The following is a 13,409-nucleotide window of genomic DNA, read 5'->3' as shown; positions in this document are numbered from 1 at the left end:
CAGCTCTGACACTTCATAATTTAAGCAGTGCTACCTCTCCAAAGATGCCAGTTTTAGAAATTCACTTTTAAAACTCTGAGAAATGCTTTAAAAACAATTCTGGATTAAAACTTTTAGCTAGAATTTAAACAACTGTGTTGGACAGGCTTCATCTTATCTATGGAAACATTTCACACCACTTGTAGAAATGAGAAAATAGGCATAGAAGAAAAGGAAGGGCTGCTTTAGACAACTCTATTTTAGATGTTTTCAGTTGTAAACTTCCTTGAGTAAGAGAATCATTACAGAACAAAGTTTTTGAGCTGCTGCCAGGCTCACAACGCCTCTTAATTGATCTTGCTGATGGACAGGGTGGGGTTCTGGGATACCACATTTTTAGTTTGTGAGCCCACCCATCATGACTACCTTGATAAAATCAGAGTGTAATGCCAACCCAAGCTGTGTAAAGAGGTCTGAGAGTTAGAATTAAGGGAATGTAGTTCAGTGTTTTTGTTTTTGTTTTTTTCCTGCTGTACAACATCATGAATCACTGTAAGTATACATATAACCCCTCCCTCGTGAGCCTCTCTCACCCCTCAATCCACTCCTTTAGGTCTAGTTTAGTTTTGAATTGACGTTTGTATGCCTCTTGAACTAAGAGTTATACACATTAACTGTGTCAAAACCACATTTATGTAAAGCAAGTGAACCTGGGAAGAAAGAATAAAGTGTACAAGTGTAAGGAAAGAGAAAGAGGAAAGCTTGGCTCCATTTTGGCTTTTTGTTTCCTAGATCCAGGTCCACTTGGAAGTCCAGCTGCTTTTCTGCTATTTTGAGTTTGGTGAGACACTTCTCTGTTCTTAGAATAAATGCCTCTGCCTTGCCTCCAGCTTTGTTTGTTTTTACTTGAAGCCAAACAGCCCTAATTATTATATTCCTCAATTCTACAACATACCTTTAATTTAGTAATAACCTTTGAGGAAAAGTAAAACATCCTTCATTAAATGTCTGTCTATTGATTATAAAATGCATCCTGACCTCAAAGATGTTAAAAAGTGAAAAGATGTGGAGTCTAAATTAAGGAATATAGTACGGCTAATAAGAGATTCTGAAATCATGAAAGAAACTTAATGAAAAGTTAAATTCCTACCCATGAAAGGATCCACTCTACAACATTCCTGTTAGTTATTCTGCTCATGTCTGAACACTTCCAATCATAGGACACTCATTTTATTCTATTGTTATACCACTAAGATTCAGATGTTTATCATACCTCAGTATTTCCAAGTGAGGAGAAACCAGTTAACCCAGAGATGTGGGAGGTTCTCAGTAATGTAACATCTCCCTGCTACATCTTCTTTTATTTCAACTGTGTATTTATGTTTTTATGCATAACTGATTCTTTTAAAGCTACACTGAGCCCAAAACTGTGGAGTGTAGCCATATTAAGCTAAAATCATTATTGTCTTTGGATAAACTTAAGAATATAAACTGTGTCAGTCACTTTATGTTCCAAAATTGCATTGTAAAAGAACATTGCATATTAAATTTGTACTTTTACAAAATTATATTATTTTAAATGGTTATATTAAAGAAATTTAGCACCCTTTTGAATTTATATATTCCCTCCTTTTGTTTAAATAAGAGCAAACAATAGAAACATATTTTCTGAGACTCTGCAGAGAAGCTGGTATAAATCTAACTTTATCAAGGAGGTTGGGATAATTAATAGAAGTGAGAATAGAACCATCTTCTAATACAATCCAAGACTCATAAAATGATAATTTTTATGTGCATTACTCCACATGTTTTTAGTGTTTCTGTCAATAAGTATAATTTCACGTGTATACCCTTGTCACTGGAGCTGAGAATTATAAGCACAGAGCAAATAACGTCTGATATTATTTCATAATGGATTATGAAAGTCAATACTCATTTGAGGAAAGATAAGTATTCCTAGACTTGAAAATAAAAGCAAGCTCTGCATTTTCCTCAAAGTACCTCTCTTAACTTTTCCAACGGCAGATTCTAATCATCTCAATGATTTTGTGTTGAAGATCCTTAAAAGACAGCAATGGGATGACCATAGAACCTGTAACTAACATCCATCTGAGAGTAAAACTATAGGTTTCAATACATAATGGATGAGATTTGTCATCTTCAGAAATGATAGGTAACAGTATGTGGACTGCTGAGGGATATAGAATCACTCAAATTCAGGAAAAGGGATGAGGATATAAGTCCCAAGATGCTTGATTTTTATAGTAAAAAAAAAAAAAAAAAAAAAGAAATGGCTATCAATGAAGTTCTTCTGAAACATATTTGAAAAAACTAATGTGTTATATTATTGAAAGGAATTAGCTGCATGAGAGCTAGAAATGGGAACCCAAAGAGCAAGAATTTGGAATTTTGAGTTAGCACTATCCAAGGAACAGAGAAACACTGAATATGGCAGACACAGGAATCTGGTGGGGGCTTCTGTGCAGCCGGGGTAGGTCATCCAGCTTGGCATGAGCCTGAAGAAAACACCTCTCAAGACTATCCAAGGGTCTCTGCTAAAAAAACTTTCTCATTAGTAATCTTATTCCCCATGTGCATTGTGCCCAGGAAAGCAGTGTCCTAGGTGGGATATGTCTGCGTTCCGAGAGAGTATCCTAATAGTGTAAACAAATACAATGGCACTCTGGTGACATGCTGCGAGCCTGTCTCTGAAAGCCACCCAAATGACTTCTGGGTGAAGTGGCAAAATTAAGTTTTCAGATTTATGTGAAGGGATCCATTCTGGAATCATGATGCTCTCCAAGATAACTGCCCTCCTCTTAGGCTGTCTGGGCTCCTTACCAGGCTTCCTCAAACTTGTCTGGCTCTCTAACTTCAACAATATAGGAAGATGAATTTTTTTTTAAAGCACCATGTAATTAGAGATCATTTTTTAAATATTGATTAAAGAACATGAATCCCTGTAAAGAACAAGGAATAGTATAATAAAAACTATTAAAGTCATTTTTGAAATCACCTACCTTTCAAAATTCTGTTACTATTACCCTTAACTAACTCAATCTAAATAAACACTAAAAATTGTAAATTTGTAAAAATTACTTATTATTCCAATTCTATAAAAAGAAATTTAAAAGTCCTGCCATGAAAAACTTGTTTCTTCATTTTCTTTTTTCTTTTTCTGTTTTTAAATGCAAGTTTGAAATATCAAGCATTTTTTCCTTTTAAAATTCATTTCTTAGATATTAGATTAATGGCTATAAATGCCTATATCCAACTCATGTTAAGTTGAAGGCAAATAGCTTGAGATCATTGTACAGTAACATTTTCTTAGATTATATAATAAATTCCCCTCAATGACTTTCCATTTACTATGGCTAGTAGTATTATAGATACTTATTTTAATGATGTTACCAATAGATGTATTTAACAAGTTATACCAACACAAGTTTTCTTTAGACAAAAAATGCTTTCTGGTTATTACAATTTTAACAAAGCAAAATTTTAAAATCCACTCACTAAGTGCGAACCATGTTTGTTTCAGGCGAAAGTACATGCTTATGTCAGTCTGAATCCCAATGGTATATGCATTTAAGCGAGAACTTGGCTGTTCCTGAAGACGGCTGTATTCTAGGTAACAGCGCCATATTCCTTGAAAAAGAGAGAAAAGTAGACTAATATAAAATGTTATTTTCTGAAATATAAGCACACATCTACATGAAATTGATTAGCATGGTCATTTTTACAAATGAAAGATTCCTATTTACACATTAACTATTTTATGTGTATCCAACAGTCTAAATGTGCTATCATATGCAATATAAATTTTTTCAGTATTTTTTTGGATGACCATGGCAACACCCAATTTTAAATGTCCTTTTAATTAGAAACAACTTTAATGTCCATCAGTAATGACTGGTTAAAAATATTATAGTATATTTGCACAGTAGAATACCGTATTTCCATATAGAGGAGAAAGTCTCTAGTGATAGTGAATGATCACTAGATGCTTTGTTAAATGAAAAAAGTAAAAAAATATAAAATTATAAAAATTATATAAAATATTCTATAATTCATATAAGAAGTAAAAATAATATATGTATTTTCTTATGCATACATAAAGTATCTCTGGGAAGATACATAGGAATACAGTATTTTCTGTATCCCTTCACTTTCAAACTTCCAATTTCCTTATGCTTTTGTAACTTCTGTAAAGAACACAGCTCCAATTTGTATATTTATATTTTAATCTGACCTGATAATCTCTGTATTCTAATTGATGAGCTTAATATATTTAATTGGTGAGCTTAATATATTTAAGGTATTGTTATATTTACTTTTGTTTCAACCTTCTTTGTTTTTGTATTTCCTGTTCTACTTTGTATCAACACTTCCAATTCTTGCTCTTTAAAAACCGATCAGTTTTTGTTTGTTAACTTAATTGTTTTCCCCCTTTACTGGTTTAGAGATATATACTATATTTTTATAATAAATTACTCTTGAAAATTGACTGTGTACTTACTAACCAAGTCTAAAGTCAACTCAGGAAATATAAGAACCTTATATTATTCAATAATCATTCCAGTCTGATTATTTCTCTGTATTTTACTTATGTACAGTTATACCTTAAAAAATTGGATATTATCATTATTTTGTACAAAGTTTCTTAAGTTCTGTGCTGTGCTGATAGTCCCTCAGTCATGTCCAACTCTTTGTGACCCCTCACAGACAATAGCCTGCCAGGCACGTCTGCCCATGGGGATTTTCTAGGCAAGAATCCTGGAGTGGGTTGCCATGCCCTCCTCCAGGGGATCTTCCCAACCCAGGGATTGAACCCAGGTCTCCTGCATTGCAGGGGAATTCTTTACTGTCTGAGTCACCAGGGAAGCCCTACCTACACATTTACCAATTAATTTTCTTTGCTCACCATTCATTCTTGCATCTCATACATTTTTGCTGAATCATTTTTCCCTCTAGAAGTAGGCACTCCTTTAGTATTAATATATGTCTACTTGTAAACTCTAGTTTTTACTTATCTTAAAATATCTTCAATGTTACTCTCATTCTTGAAAGATAGTTTTGCTGAGTGTACAGCTGTAGGCTGACCATTATTTTTTCCTTAGCTCTTTGAAGGTATTATTTTGCTCCTTTTGTTGCTGTCAAAAAGTCTTCTTCAGCTTAACTGTTCCTTTGTAGGCAATCTGTCTTTTCTCTCTGATCGTTTTTAAAATATTTTGTCCTTGGTATTCTGAACTTTCACAATCATTAATTTCTTGCTCTCTAATGTATCATTCCAAACAATATACAAACATATTTTCCTTTCTTTCACCTTAAAGAGTAAAACAAAAGAAAGTCTACTTTTGACAGTCTTATCCCTATTCACTGCCTGATTTCTTGTCCCTCGTTGCAATAAAACTCTCCCAAATAGCCATGTATATTGTCTGTCTATAATTCTTCTCCTCCAGTCTTCCCTCAATCCACTCTAATTAGGCTTTTCTTCCTCATTATGATACCAAAACTACCCTAATCAGATTACCACTGATCTTGCCATATTTATGTATCTAAAGTCTATTCTCAGTTCTTATCTTTCTTGACCTATCTGCCTCATTTGACATGGTTTATCACCCCCTCCATTTTTTTTTTTTAAACTTGGCTTCTATAACATCACATCCTTTTAGTTTTCAAAGAAGACCCATTTCTCCTCAGTTGTCTTTGCTGTTCCATTCTCTTCTCTCTGACCTCTTAATGTTGCAGGGCCTCTGAACTCAGTCTTTGGTCCACACCTCTACCTACACCTAATTTCTTGGTGATGTCAGCCATTCTCATGGCTCTAATAATCCTGATTCCTAAATATATTTATTTAGGCTAACTATCTCTTTCTAACTCTGTACATTCAACTGCCTATGTGACATCTCCATCTTAATGCCTAATATATATCTCAAACTCCACATATTCAAAATTACACTTCTGATCAATCCCCTTTCTAAACCAAGCTTGCTCCACTCACACCTTTCCTATCTTATGTGTGCGTGCTAAGTCACTTTCAGATCAGATCAGATCAGATCAGTTGCTCAATCGTGTCTGACTCTTTGCTACCCCATGAATCGCAGCAGGTGAGGCCTCCCTATCCATCACCAACTCCCGGAGTTCACTGAGACTCACGTCCATCGAGTCAGTGATGCCATCCAGCCATCTCATCCTCTGTCGTCCCCTTCTCCTCCTGCCCCCAATCCCTCCCAGCATCAGAGTCTTTTCCAATAAGTCAACTCTTCGCATGAGGTGGCCAAAGTACTGGAGTTTCAGCTTTAGCATCATTCCTTCCAAAGAAATCCCAGGGCTGATCTCCTTCAGAATGGACTGGTTGGATCTCCTTGCAGTCCAAGGGATTCTCAAGAGTCTTCTCCAACACCACAGTTCAAAAGCATCAATTCTTCGGCGCTCAGCTTTCTTCATAGTCCAACTCTCACATCCATACATGACCACAGGAAAAACCATAGCCTTGACTAGCCGGACCTTTGTTGGCAAAGTAATGTCTCTGCTTTCGAATATGCTATCTAGGTTGGTCATAACTTTCCTTCCAAGGAGTAAGCGTCTTTTAATTTCATGGCTGCAGTCACCATCTGCAGTGATTTTGGAGCCCAGAAAAATAAAGTCTGACACTGTTTCCACTGTTTCCCCATCTATTTCCCATGAAGTGGTGGGACCGGATGCCATGATCTTCATTTTCTGAATGTTGAGCTTTAAGCCAACTTTTTCACTCTCCACTTTCACTTTCATTAAGAGGCGTTTTAGTTCCTCTTCACTTTCTGCCATAAGGGTGGTGTCATCTGCATATCTGAGGTGATTGATATTTTTCCCGGCAATCTTGATTCCAGCTTGTGTTTCTTCCAGTCCAGCGTTTCTCATGATGTACTCTGCATATAAGTTAAATAAACAGGGTGACAATATACAGCCTTGACGAACTCCTTTTCCTATTTGGAGCCAGTCTGTTGTTCCATGTCCAGTTCTAACTGTTGCTTCCTGATCTGCATACAAATTTCTCAAGAGGCAGATCAGATTGTCTGGGATTCCCATCTCTTTCAGAATTTTCCACAGTTTATTGTGATCTACACAGTCGAAGGCTTTGGCATAGTCAATAAAGCAGAAATAGAGGTTTTTCTTTAGTTGTATCCAATTCTGTGTGGACTGAAGCCTGCCAGGCTCCTCCATCCAAGGGATTCTCCAGGCAAGAATACTGGAATGGGTTGCTATTTCCTTCTCCAGGGAATCTTCCTGACCCAGGGATTGAGCCCAAGTCTCCTTGCAGGCAGATTCTTTACTGTCTGAGCCACCAGGGACTAAAGTCATGATCATTTCACATCTCTCCTCTGCTCAAAACCCTACTTTGTCTCCCTACTTCACTCAGAGTAAAAATCTAAGTCTCTGGCCCTCCAGAAAGTCCATATCTCCTAATCTCCTGTTTATTTGGTACACTCATCCAGGTAAGCATTCTAACCATTTCTTCAACATGCTCCCATCTTTAAGACTTTGCTCTAACTGTACTTACTGTCTGGAACTTCTCCTGTATCTCCAGGGGCTAATCCCATTTTCTCCTTCAAGTGTTTTCTTGGATCTCCTCTCAAAAATGCCTCCTCTACTAATACTGCAATTTGTACTCCTTGCCCTACCATGATACTCTCAATCCCCCTTCAGTGTCCATTATTTCTTTTTTCTGTGGCAAGTATCACCTTCTAATAGATAATTCGCTTAGGTTATGAGCATCAAAAGAGTAAGAACTTCTGTCTTTTTGTTTACTGTTCTTTCTCAAGAGCCTAGAATAGTGCCTATACATAGCAGCTGCACAACTGATATTTGTTGAATGAATAAATGGGAAAATGTACGACTAGATATGGATGTCATTTCCCTTATTCTTCTTGGTAGAGCTTCCTGTATCTTTGAATTTATATCTTTCATCAGTTCTAGAAAATTCTCAGTCAATACCTTTCAAATATGCTGATACATGTTGGGCCCTTCTCAATCTATTCTCTATCTCTCTTAAGTACAGAATCATATTTTGTCCTTTGTTCATGTTCTGCTGTATTTTGGGTAATTAATTCAGAGTTTCATCTTTCAGTTCATTAATTATCTATTTTACTATTTAACTTATTTAATTTTGAATATAACACTTTATTGCTTTGTTTTGAAAAGTTCTATTTGATTCATCTTCATGTATGCCTAAATATTTTTGATGATTTCTTATTTTTTAGTTGTATTTTTAATTCTTAAACATTAATTCATGTTCTGTATCAGTCCATTTCTGAATCTCTTAGCGACCTCAATCTGAGGCTTGTCGTTTGTTTTGTTTCTTGCAAAAGACCATTTCCATACATGTTTGGAAATCTTTGATTGCAACTCATACATTGTTCATTTTAATCTGTTGAAACCTGGTGATCTGAATTGAAGCTGCTTCCATCTAGAGAGGATTCATATTTATTTCTATTGGCAACCAAAGGGTACTACCAAACTAGGGTCACTTTATGCGTTTTCCAGGATCCAGCACCTACCCCAGGAGTTTCAGGCCTGACCCTCTACTCCTCTGCTGGCTCTGAGTCTCCTGATTGTAGCACTGGTATGATCTACCCATAATCTCACATGAGCCTCCTGCTCAGTTCCCCACTTTTTAGCTTGTGGGTTGAAAATGGTTTTGCTTTCTGGGATACTTCATTTCTAATAAGCTCATGAAAAAACTAAATAAAACAATACAATATAATATGCCATCATTTCATAGCAAAAGGACCCTTCAGATTATTTAGTTCCTTCACACTGGTGGATGTGAAAGTCTCAGCAGTAATTTTCCAATTTATTTTTCTATTCCTATCTCATTCCTGTCCTAGTGTGTGTTTGTCATTAAAAATATGTTCCCTGGGCTTCAAGTCCTCTTTCCTTAATAATATTCCTGCATAATAATAAAACAATAAATACCATTTATTGAACAATTATTATGGTGGCTCTCTAAGTACTTTATATACATTGTTTATTTAACACTCAGAGATTCTTGTTATACAGTTGAGGAAACTATGAAATAGAGAACTATGTACTTGCAGAGAACTGTGCTTTTTCCAAATTCCAAATACATATTTATAACCATGGCATTATATGGCTATCCCCTATGTAACTCTTAATTTTTTATAATCAATGAGAATTGTTCACATGCCCAAACTCTAAGACAGAAAAGGGCAGGGGATACTTTGAGCTCCGAGGAAGAAAACAAAGGCTTTTTGACAAAAAGTTTTCTTGGGAGTTTCAGATTAGGAGACAGCAATTCTTATGTTCCTTGATGAGGTTCATGGGCGGCTGCACAGCATGAACAGATAAGGAATGATACATGGAGTCACCTAAACAACTGTTGAGAAACTCAGTGAGGATAACAAGCACGATAATAACAATAACCCAAGACATCCTGAGTGTCTACTGTGTTCCAGGGACTGTTCTGCTGCTAAGTCACTTCAGTCGTGTCCGACTTTTCGCAACCCCATGGACTGCAGCCTACCAGGTTCCTCCACCCATGGGATTTTCCAGGCAAGAGAACTGGAGTGGGGCGCCATTGCCTTCTCCAGGGACTGTTCTAAGAGCTTTATATTCATTGTCTCATTCAATTCTCACAGTAATGGTATGATGGAGATACCATTATTGTGTTGATAATCATTCAGAAACTTTTCCAAGTCCTCCAGTTACATTATGGAGACAGGACTGGAACTCAAGCTAACTACAGATTTTGGGTATTCTACATTCTTATACTGATATGTGTAAAGCTCTTCTTCTTTGGGTGACAGAAACAAGATAGTGTTATTTTGGTATCTGTGACTATAAAAGTCTCATTGTCGATGTAAATGGTGTTGTAGGAAAATCATTCTTTTGAATAGAAACCTCTCAAACATTCATATACTGGCTCATATGTTTATTAGAAGGCTGAGAAGAAGTGCTATACTGTTCACTGATTCTTTACGACCCTGTAGACTGTAGCCCACCAGGCTCATCTGTCCATAGAATTCTCCAGGCAAGAATACTGGAATGGGTAACCATTTCCTTCTCCAGAGGATCTTCCCAACTCAAGGATCAAACCCAGGTCTCCTGCATTGTAGGCAGATTCTTTACCATCTGAGGCACCAGGGAAGCCCAATTCTTTTTTTAATGTTCGGATTTCACCTGTACTGCATTTGGCAGAACTGAGTTAATAATTAGAGTTCAACCTAGAAGTAAAGTAACTCTCCATCCAATAAGTGTAATTCAGAATACTTGCCTCTAGAGGGTGATGGCCCATTATGGAGTACTGGCCAATTATTAAAGTGTGTGACAGTACCTGGATTAAAAGTCCTAAGTTGAAAGAGAAAAATAGATCGATCACACATCTATAACTATGCAGACCTGGGCCTTTGATCAGATAAAAAGTAAAAAGACTAAAAGAAACTGTCTGAAATAGTTTTCATTAACCTAAATGGGATTCTTTTCACCTGCTCCTTAATACTCTTGAGATATGAGATCAAAGACTGTAGAGAAAAAGAGAAGAATATTTTGATAGCACTTACCCCCACCAGGATAAAGAAGAAAGAAGTAACAGAGACACTGTATGCAGAATTAAGTAATTTTTCTCAATTTAACACCTTTAGGAAGACAGTAAAGAAGGATTAAATTCACTCGAAGTAAAATGCTTTCTGGTTATTGACAATGGCAACTGAAAAGAAAAAGATTATTTTGATATTTGGTGATTTTAAGATGGGTGGATACCTACCATAAGCTATGATTCCAATCACACCAAAGGTGAAGATCCAGAAAAGCAATCCAGCTGTGAACCTCAGGAGCATCACAAACATCCAGCTGAGGAACATGGCGATAGTCAGGCCACTGGAGGATAAAAGGCACAACAAACATAGGGGGCCAGTGTGCTAAACATACCAAACATAGCAAGACAACACTTATTTCTATTCAAAATAATTCTCGATTATTTTATCTGACTGTAGAAACATTTATGACATTAAAAAGTATAAGCAATTCTTTCTGTTAAGACTTTCAAGGGAAACAATAGGATCATCAGAACTTGATAAATGAATCATTTTTGGTGCCTAGGTAAATGCAAATTCTGTGTCCATAGTTGTTTCAGGAAAAATCACAATTCCTATCTGCCGCAGTCCTATTTTTTTCCTTCATACTTATGCACCAAGTAATAAGCAACAAAGCATATCCATGAGACATTATTGCAGCTCTAGATACCTGGTCACTAATGAAAACCATATGTGATATAACTAGCAGTAAGAAAACAATCTTAGGGCAGAAAGACAAGCTAAATAATTGTCCTACACAGTTCCTGAATCCATGATTTTGTAGCCATTATCATTCTGGTCTAATTATCTCTAATCATTTGTGATGTCTAACATCACCAGACACTTATTTCAGATCCCCAGTGATCTGTGGGCCATTATCTGGAGCCGGGATAAGGCCTCTGTGTCTCCTGGGCCATGTGACTTTATCAAGCAATCAAGAACATGACTATTTTCCTTGTTTTAATTTCTTCCTGGGGTTTGATTGAGTACTGGAGGTACTTCTTCCCAACCTCACTATATATCCAGGTTAAAGTCATATTGGATTTTTCTAAGTGATTTCATCAAAGACAACTCACTAAAATTGGAAATTTGGCTGATGCCTCTATTAAGACCTAACATTGCTGGTGATATCTGCACATTTCCAAATAGCAACAGACAGCCTGGCACAGTTACCGAGCCTATTGTCTTTAGATGTTATCTTTCAGTTCAGTTCAGTTCAGTTCAGTCGCTCAGTCATGTCCGACTCTTTGCGACCCCATGAATCGCAGCACGCCAGGCCTCCCTGTCCATCACCAACTCCTGGAGTTCACTCAGACTCACGTCCATCGAGTCAGTGATGCCATCCAGCCATCTCATCCTCTGTCGTCCCCTTCTCCTCCTGCCCCCAATCCCTCCCAGCATCAGAGTCTTTTCCAATGAGTCAACTCTTTGCATGAGGTGGCCAGAGTACTGGAGTTTCAGCTTTAGCATCATTCCTTCCAAAGAAATCCCAGGGCTGATCTCCTTCAGAATGGATTGGTTGGATCTGCTTGCAGTCCAAAGGACTCTCAAGAGTCTTCTCCAACACCACAGTTCAAAAGCATCAACTCTTCGGCACTCAGCCTTCTTCACAGTCCAACTCTCACATCCATACATACCACTGGAAAAACCATAGCCTTGACTAGCTGGACCTTTTTTGGCAAAGTAATGTCTCTGCTTTTCAATATGCTATCTAGGTTGGTCATGATGTTATCTTTAAGAAGAAACTATTAATAATACTGTCACTGGATAGATGACAGCATGTACCAGAGTACCTTCTCAGTGCACAGTCTTACAGAGCCTGGGCTTTTAATTTAGAAGCAAACCACAGATACTTTAATGCTGAAATATGCAGTGTGATTGAAAAATTATTCTATGGCATAGGACAAGAGGGTTATTAAAAAAAAGATTGGGGCAGGGGGTGGAGGCTTCCCTGGTGGCTCAGTGGTAAAGAGTCCTCCTGTCAATACAGGAGACACAGGTTCAATCCCTGGTCTGGGAAGACCTCACATGCTGTGAAGCAGCCAAGTCCATGTGCCATTAACTATTGAGCCTGTGTTCCAGAGCCCCAGAACTGCAACTACTGAAGCCCTTGCCCTAGAGCCTGCGCTCGGCAACAAGAGAAGCCACCGCAATGAGAAGCTCCCACTTGCTGCAACTAGAGAAAAGCCTGTGTAGTAACCAAGACCCAGCACAGCCAAAAATAAAAATAAATAAAATAAAAATTTTAAAAACAAGATCAGAGGGGAAAAATAAAAAATATAGTTCTTGACTACTTGTGTTTTTAATTCCCACATAAAAATTCTGAGTATACTAAGTCCCAGCATGTCAGTGTTTGGCTTTATATGTATGAAACAGATGAGAACAGAAGAACTGATAATAAAGGGAGGTGTTTATGCTCTAGTGTTTAGTCCCTGGGTAGAGACTATTTCAGTGTGTGTGAGGAGGACAGGAGAATCTGTTATAAATTATACCTTACTCAGGTGAGAGTAGAAAAGCCAAAATAAAGAAGAGACAAATTATCTAGTGATATTCAGGTCTGACAATAGGGGCACCAGTTTCCTATCAAGTGTAAACTACAATCTCTGCCATGGAGATATATCTTGAAATACACACTGAAAATAATCACTCTGTTTAAGACAAAGCATAACAATGTAAAACTTCATAAAACTATCTAGTTTTATAGCTCTAAAAACTGCTGCTGCTGCTGCTGCTAAGTCGCTTCAATTGTGTCTGACTCTGTGCGACCCCATAGCCGGCAGCCCACCAGGCTCCGCCGTCCCTGGGATGCTCCAGGCAAGAACACCGGAGTGGGTTGCCATTTCCTTCTCCAATGCA

At 37.3% G+C, this 13,409-nt stretch overlaps 1 protein-coding gene across 5 annotated transcripts in view; it reads right to left on the bottom strand.

Moving 5' to 3' along the window:
• SLC44A5 (solute carrier family 44 member 5) overlaps nt 1-13,409 on the bottom strand; it is a 432,655-nt gene that overhangs the window by 28,725 nt on the left and 390,521 nt on the right. For all 5 annotated transcript variants that reach the window (XM_027536863.1, XM_027536861.1, XM_027536865.1 and 2 more), the window contains 2 exons: nt 10,745-10,857; nt 3,496-3,627 (listed from right to left, as the gene is read on the bottom strand). In XM_027536863.1, coding sequence (XP_027392664.1) covers nt 3,496-3,627; nt 10,745-10,857 — 245 coding nt within the window. The remainder of the gene's footprint in view (nt 1-3,495; nt 3,628-10,744; nt 10,858-13,409) is intronic.

Source organism: Bos indicus x Bos taurus, chromosome 3, assembly GCF_003369695.1.
Source record: "Bos indicus x Bos taurus breed Angus x Brahman F1 hybrid chromosome 3, Bos_hybrid_MaternalHap_v2.0, whole genome shotgun sequence".
NCBI lineage: Eukaryota > Metazoa > Chordata > Mammalia > Artiodactyla > Bovidae > Bos > Bos indicus x Bos taurus.
This window is presented reverse-complemented; position numbering and strand designations above follow the sequence as displayed.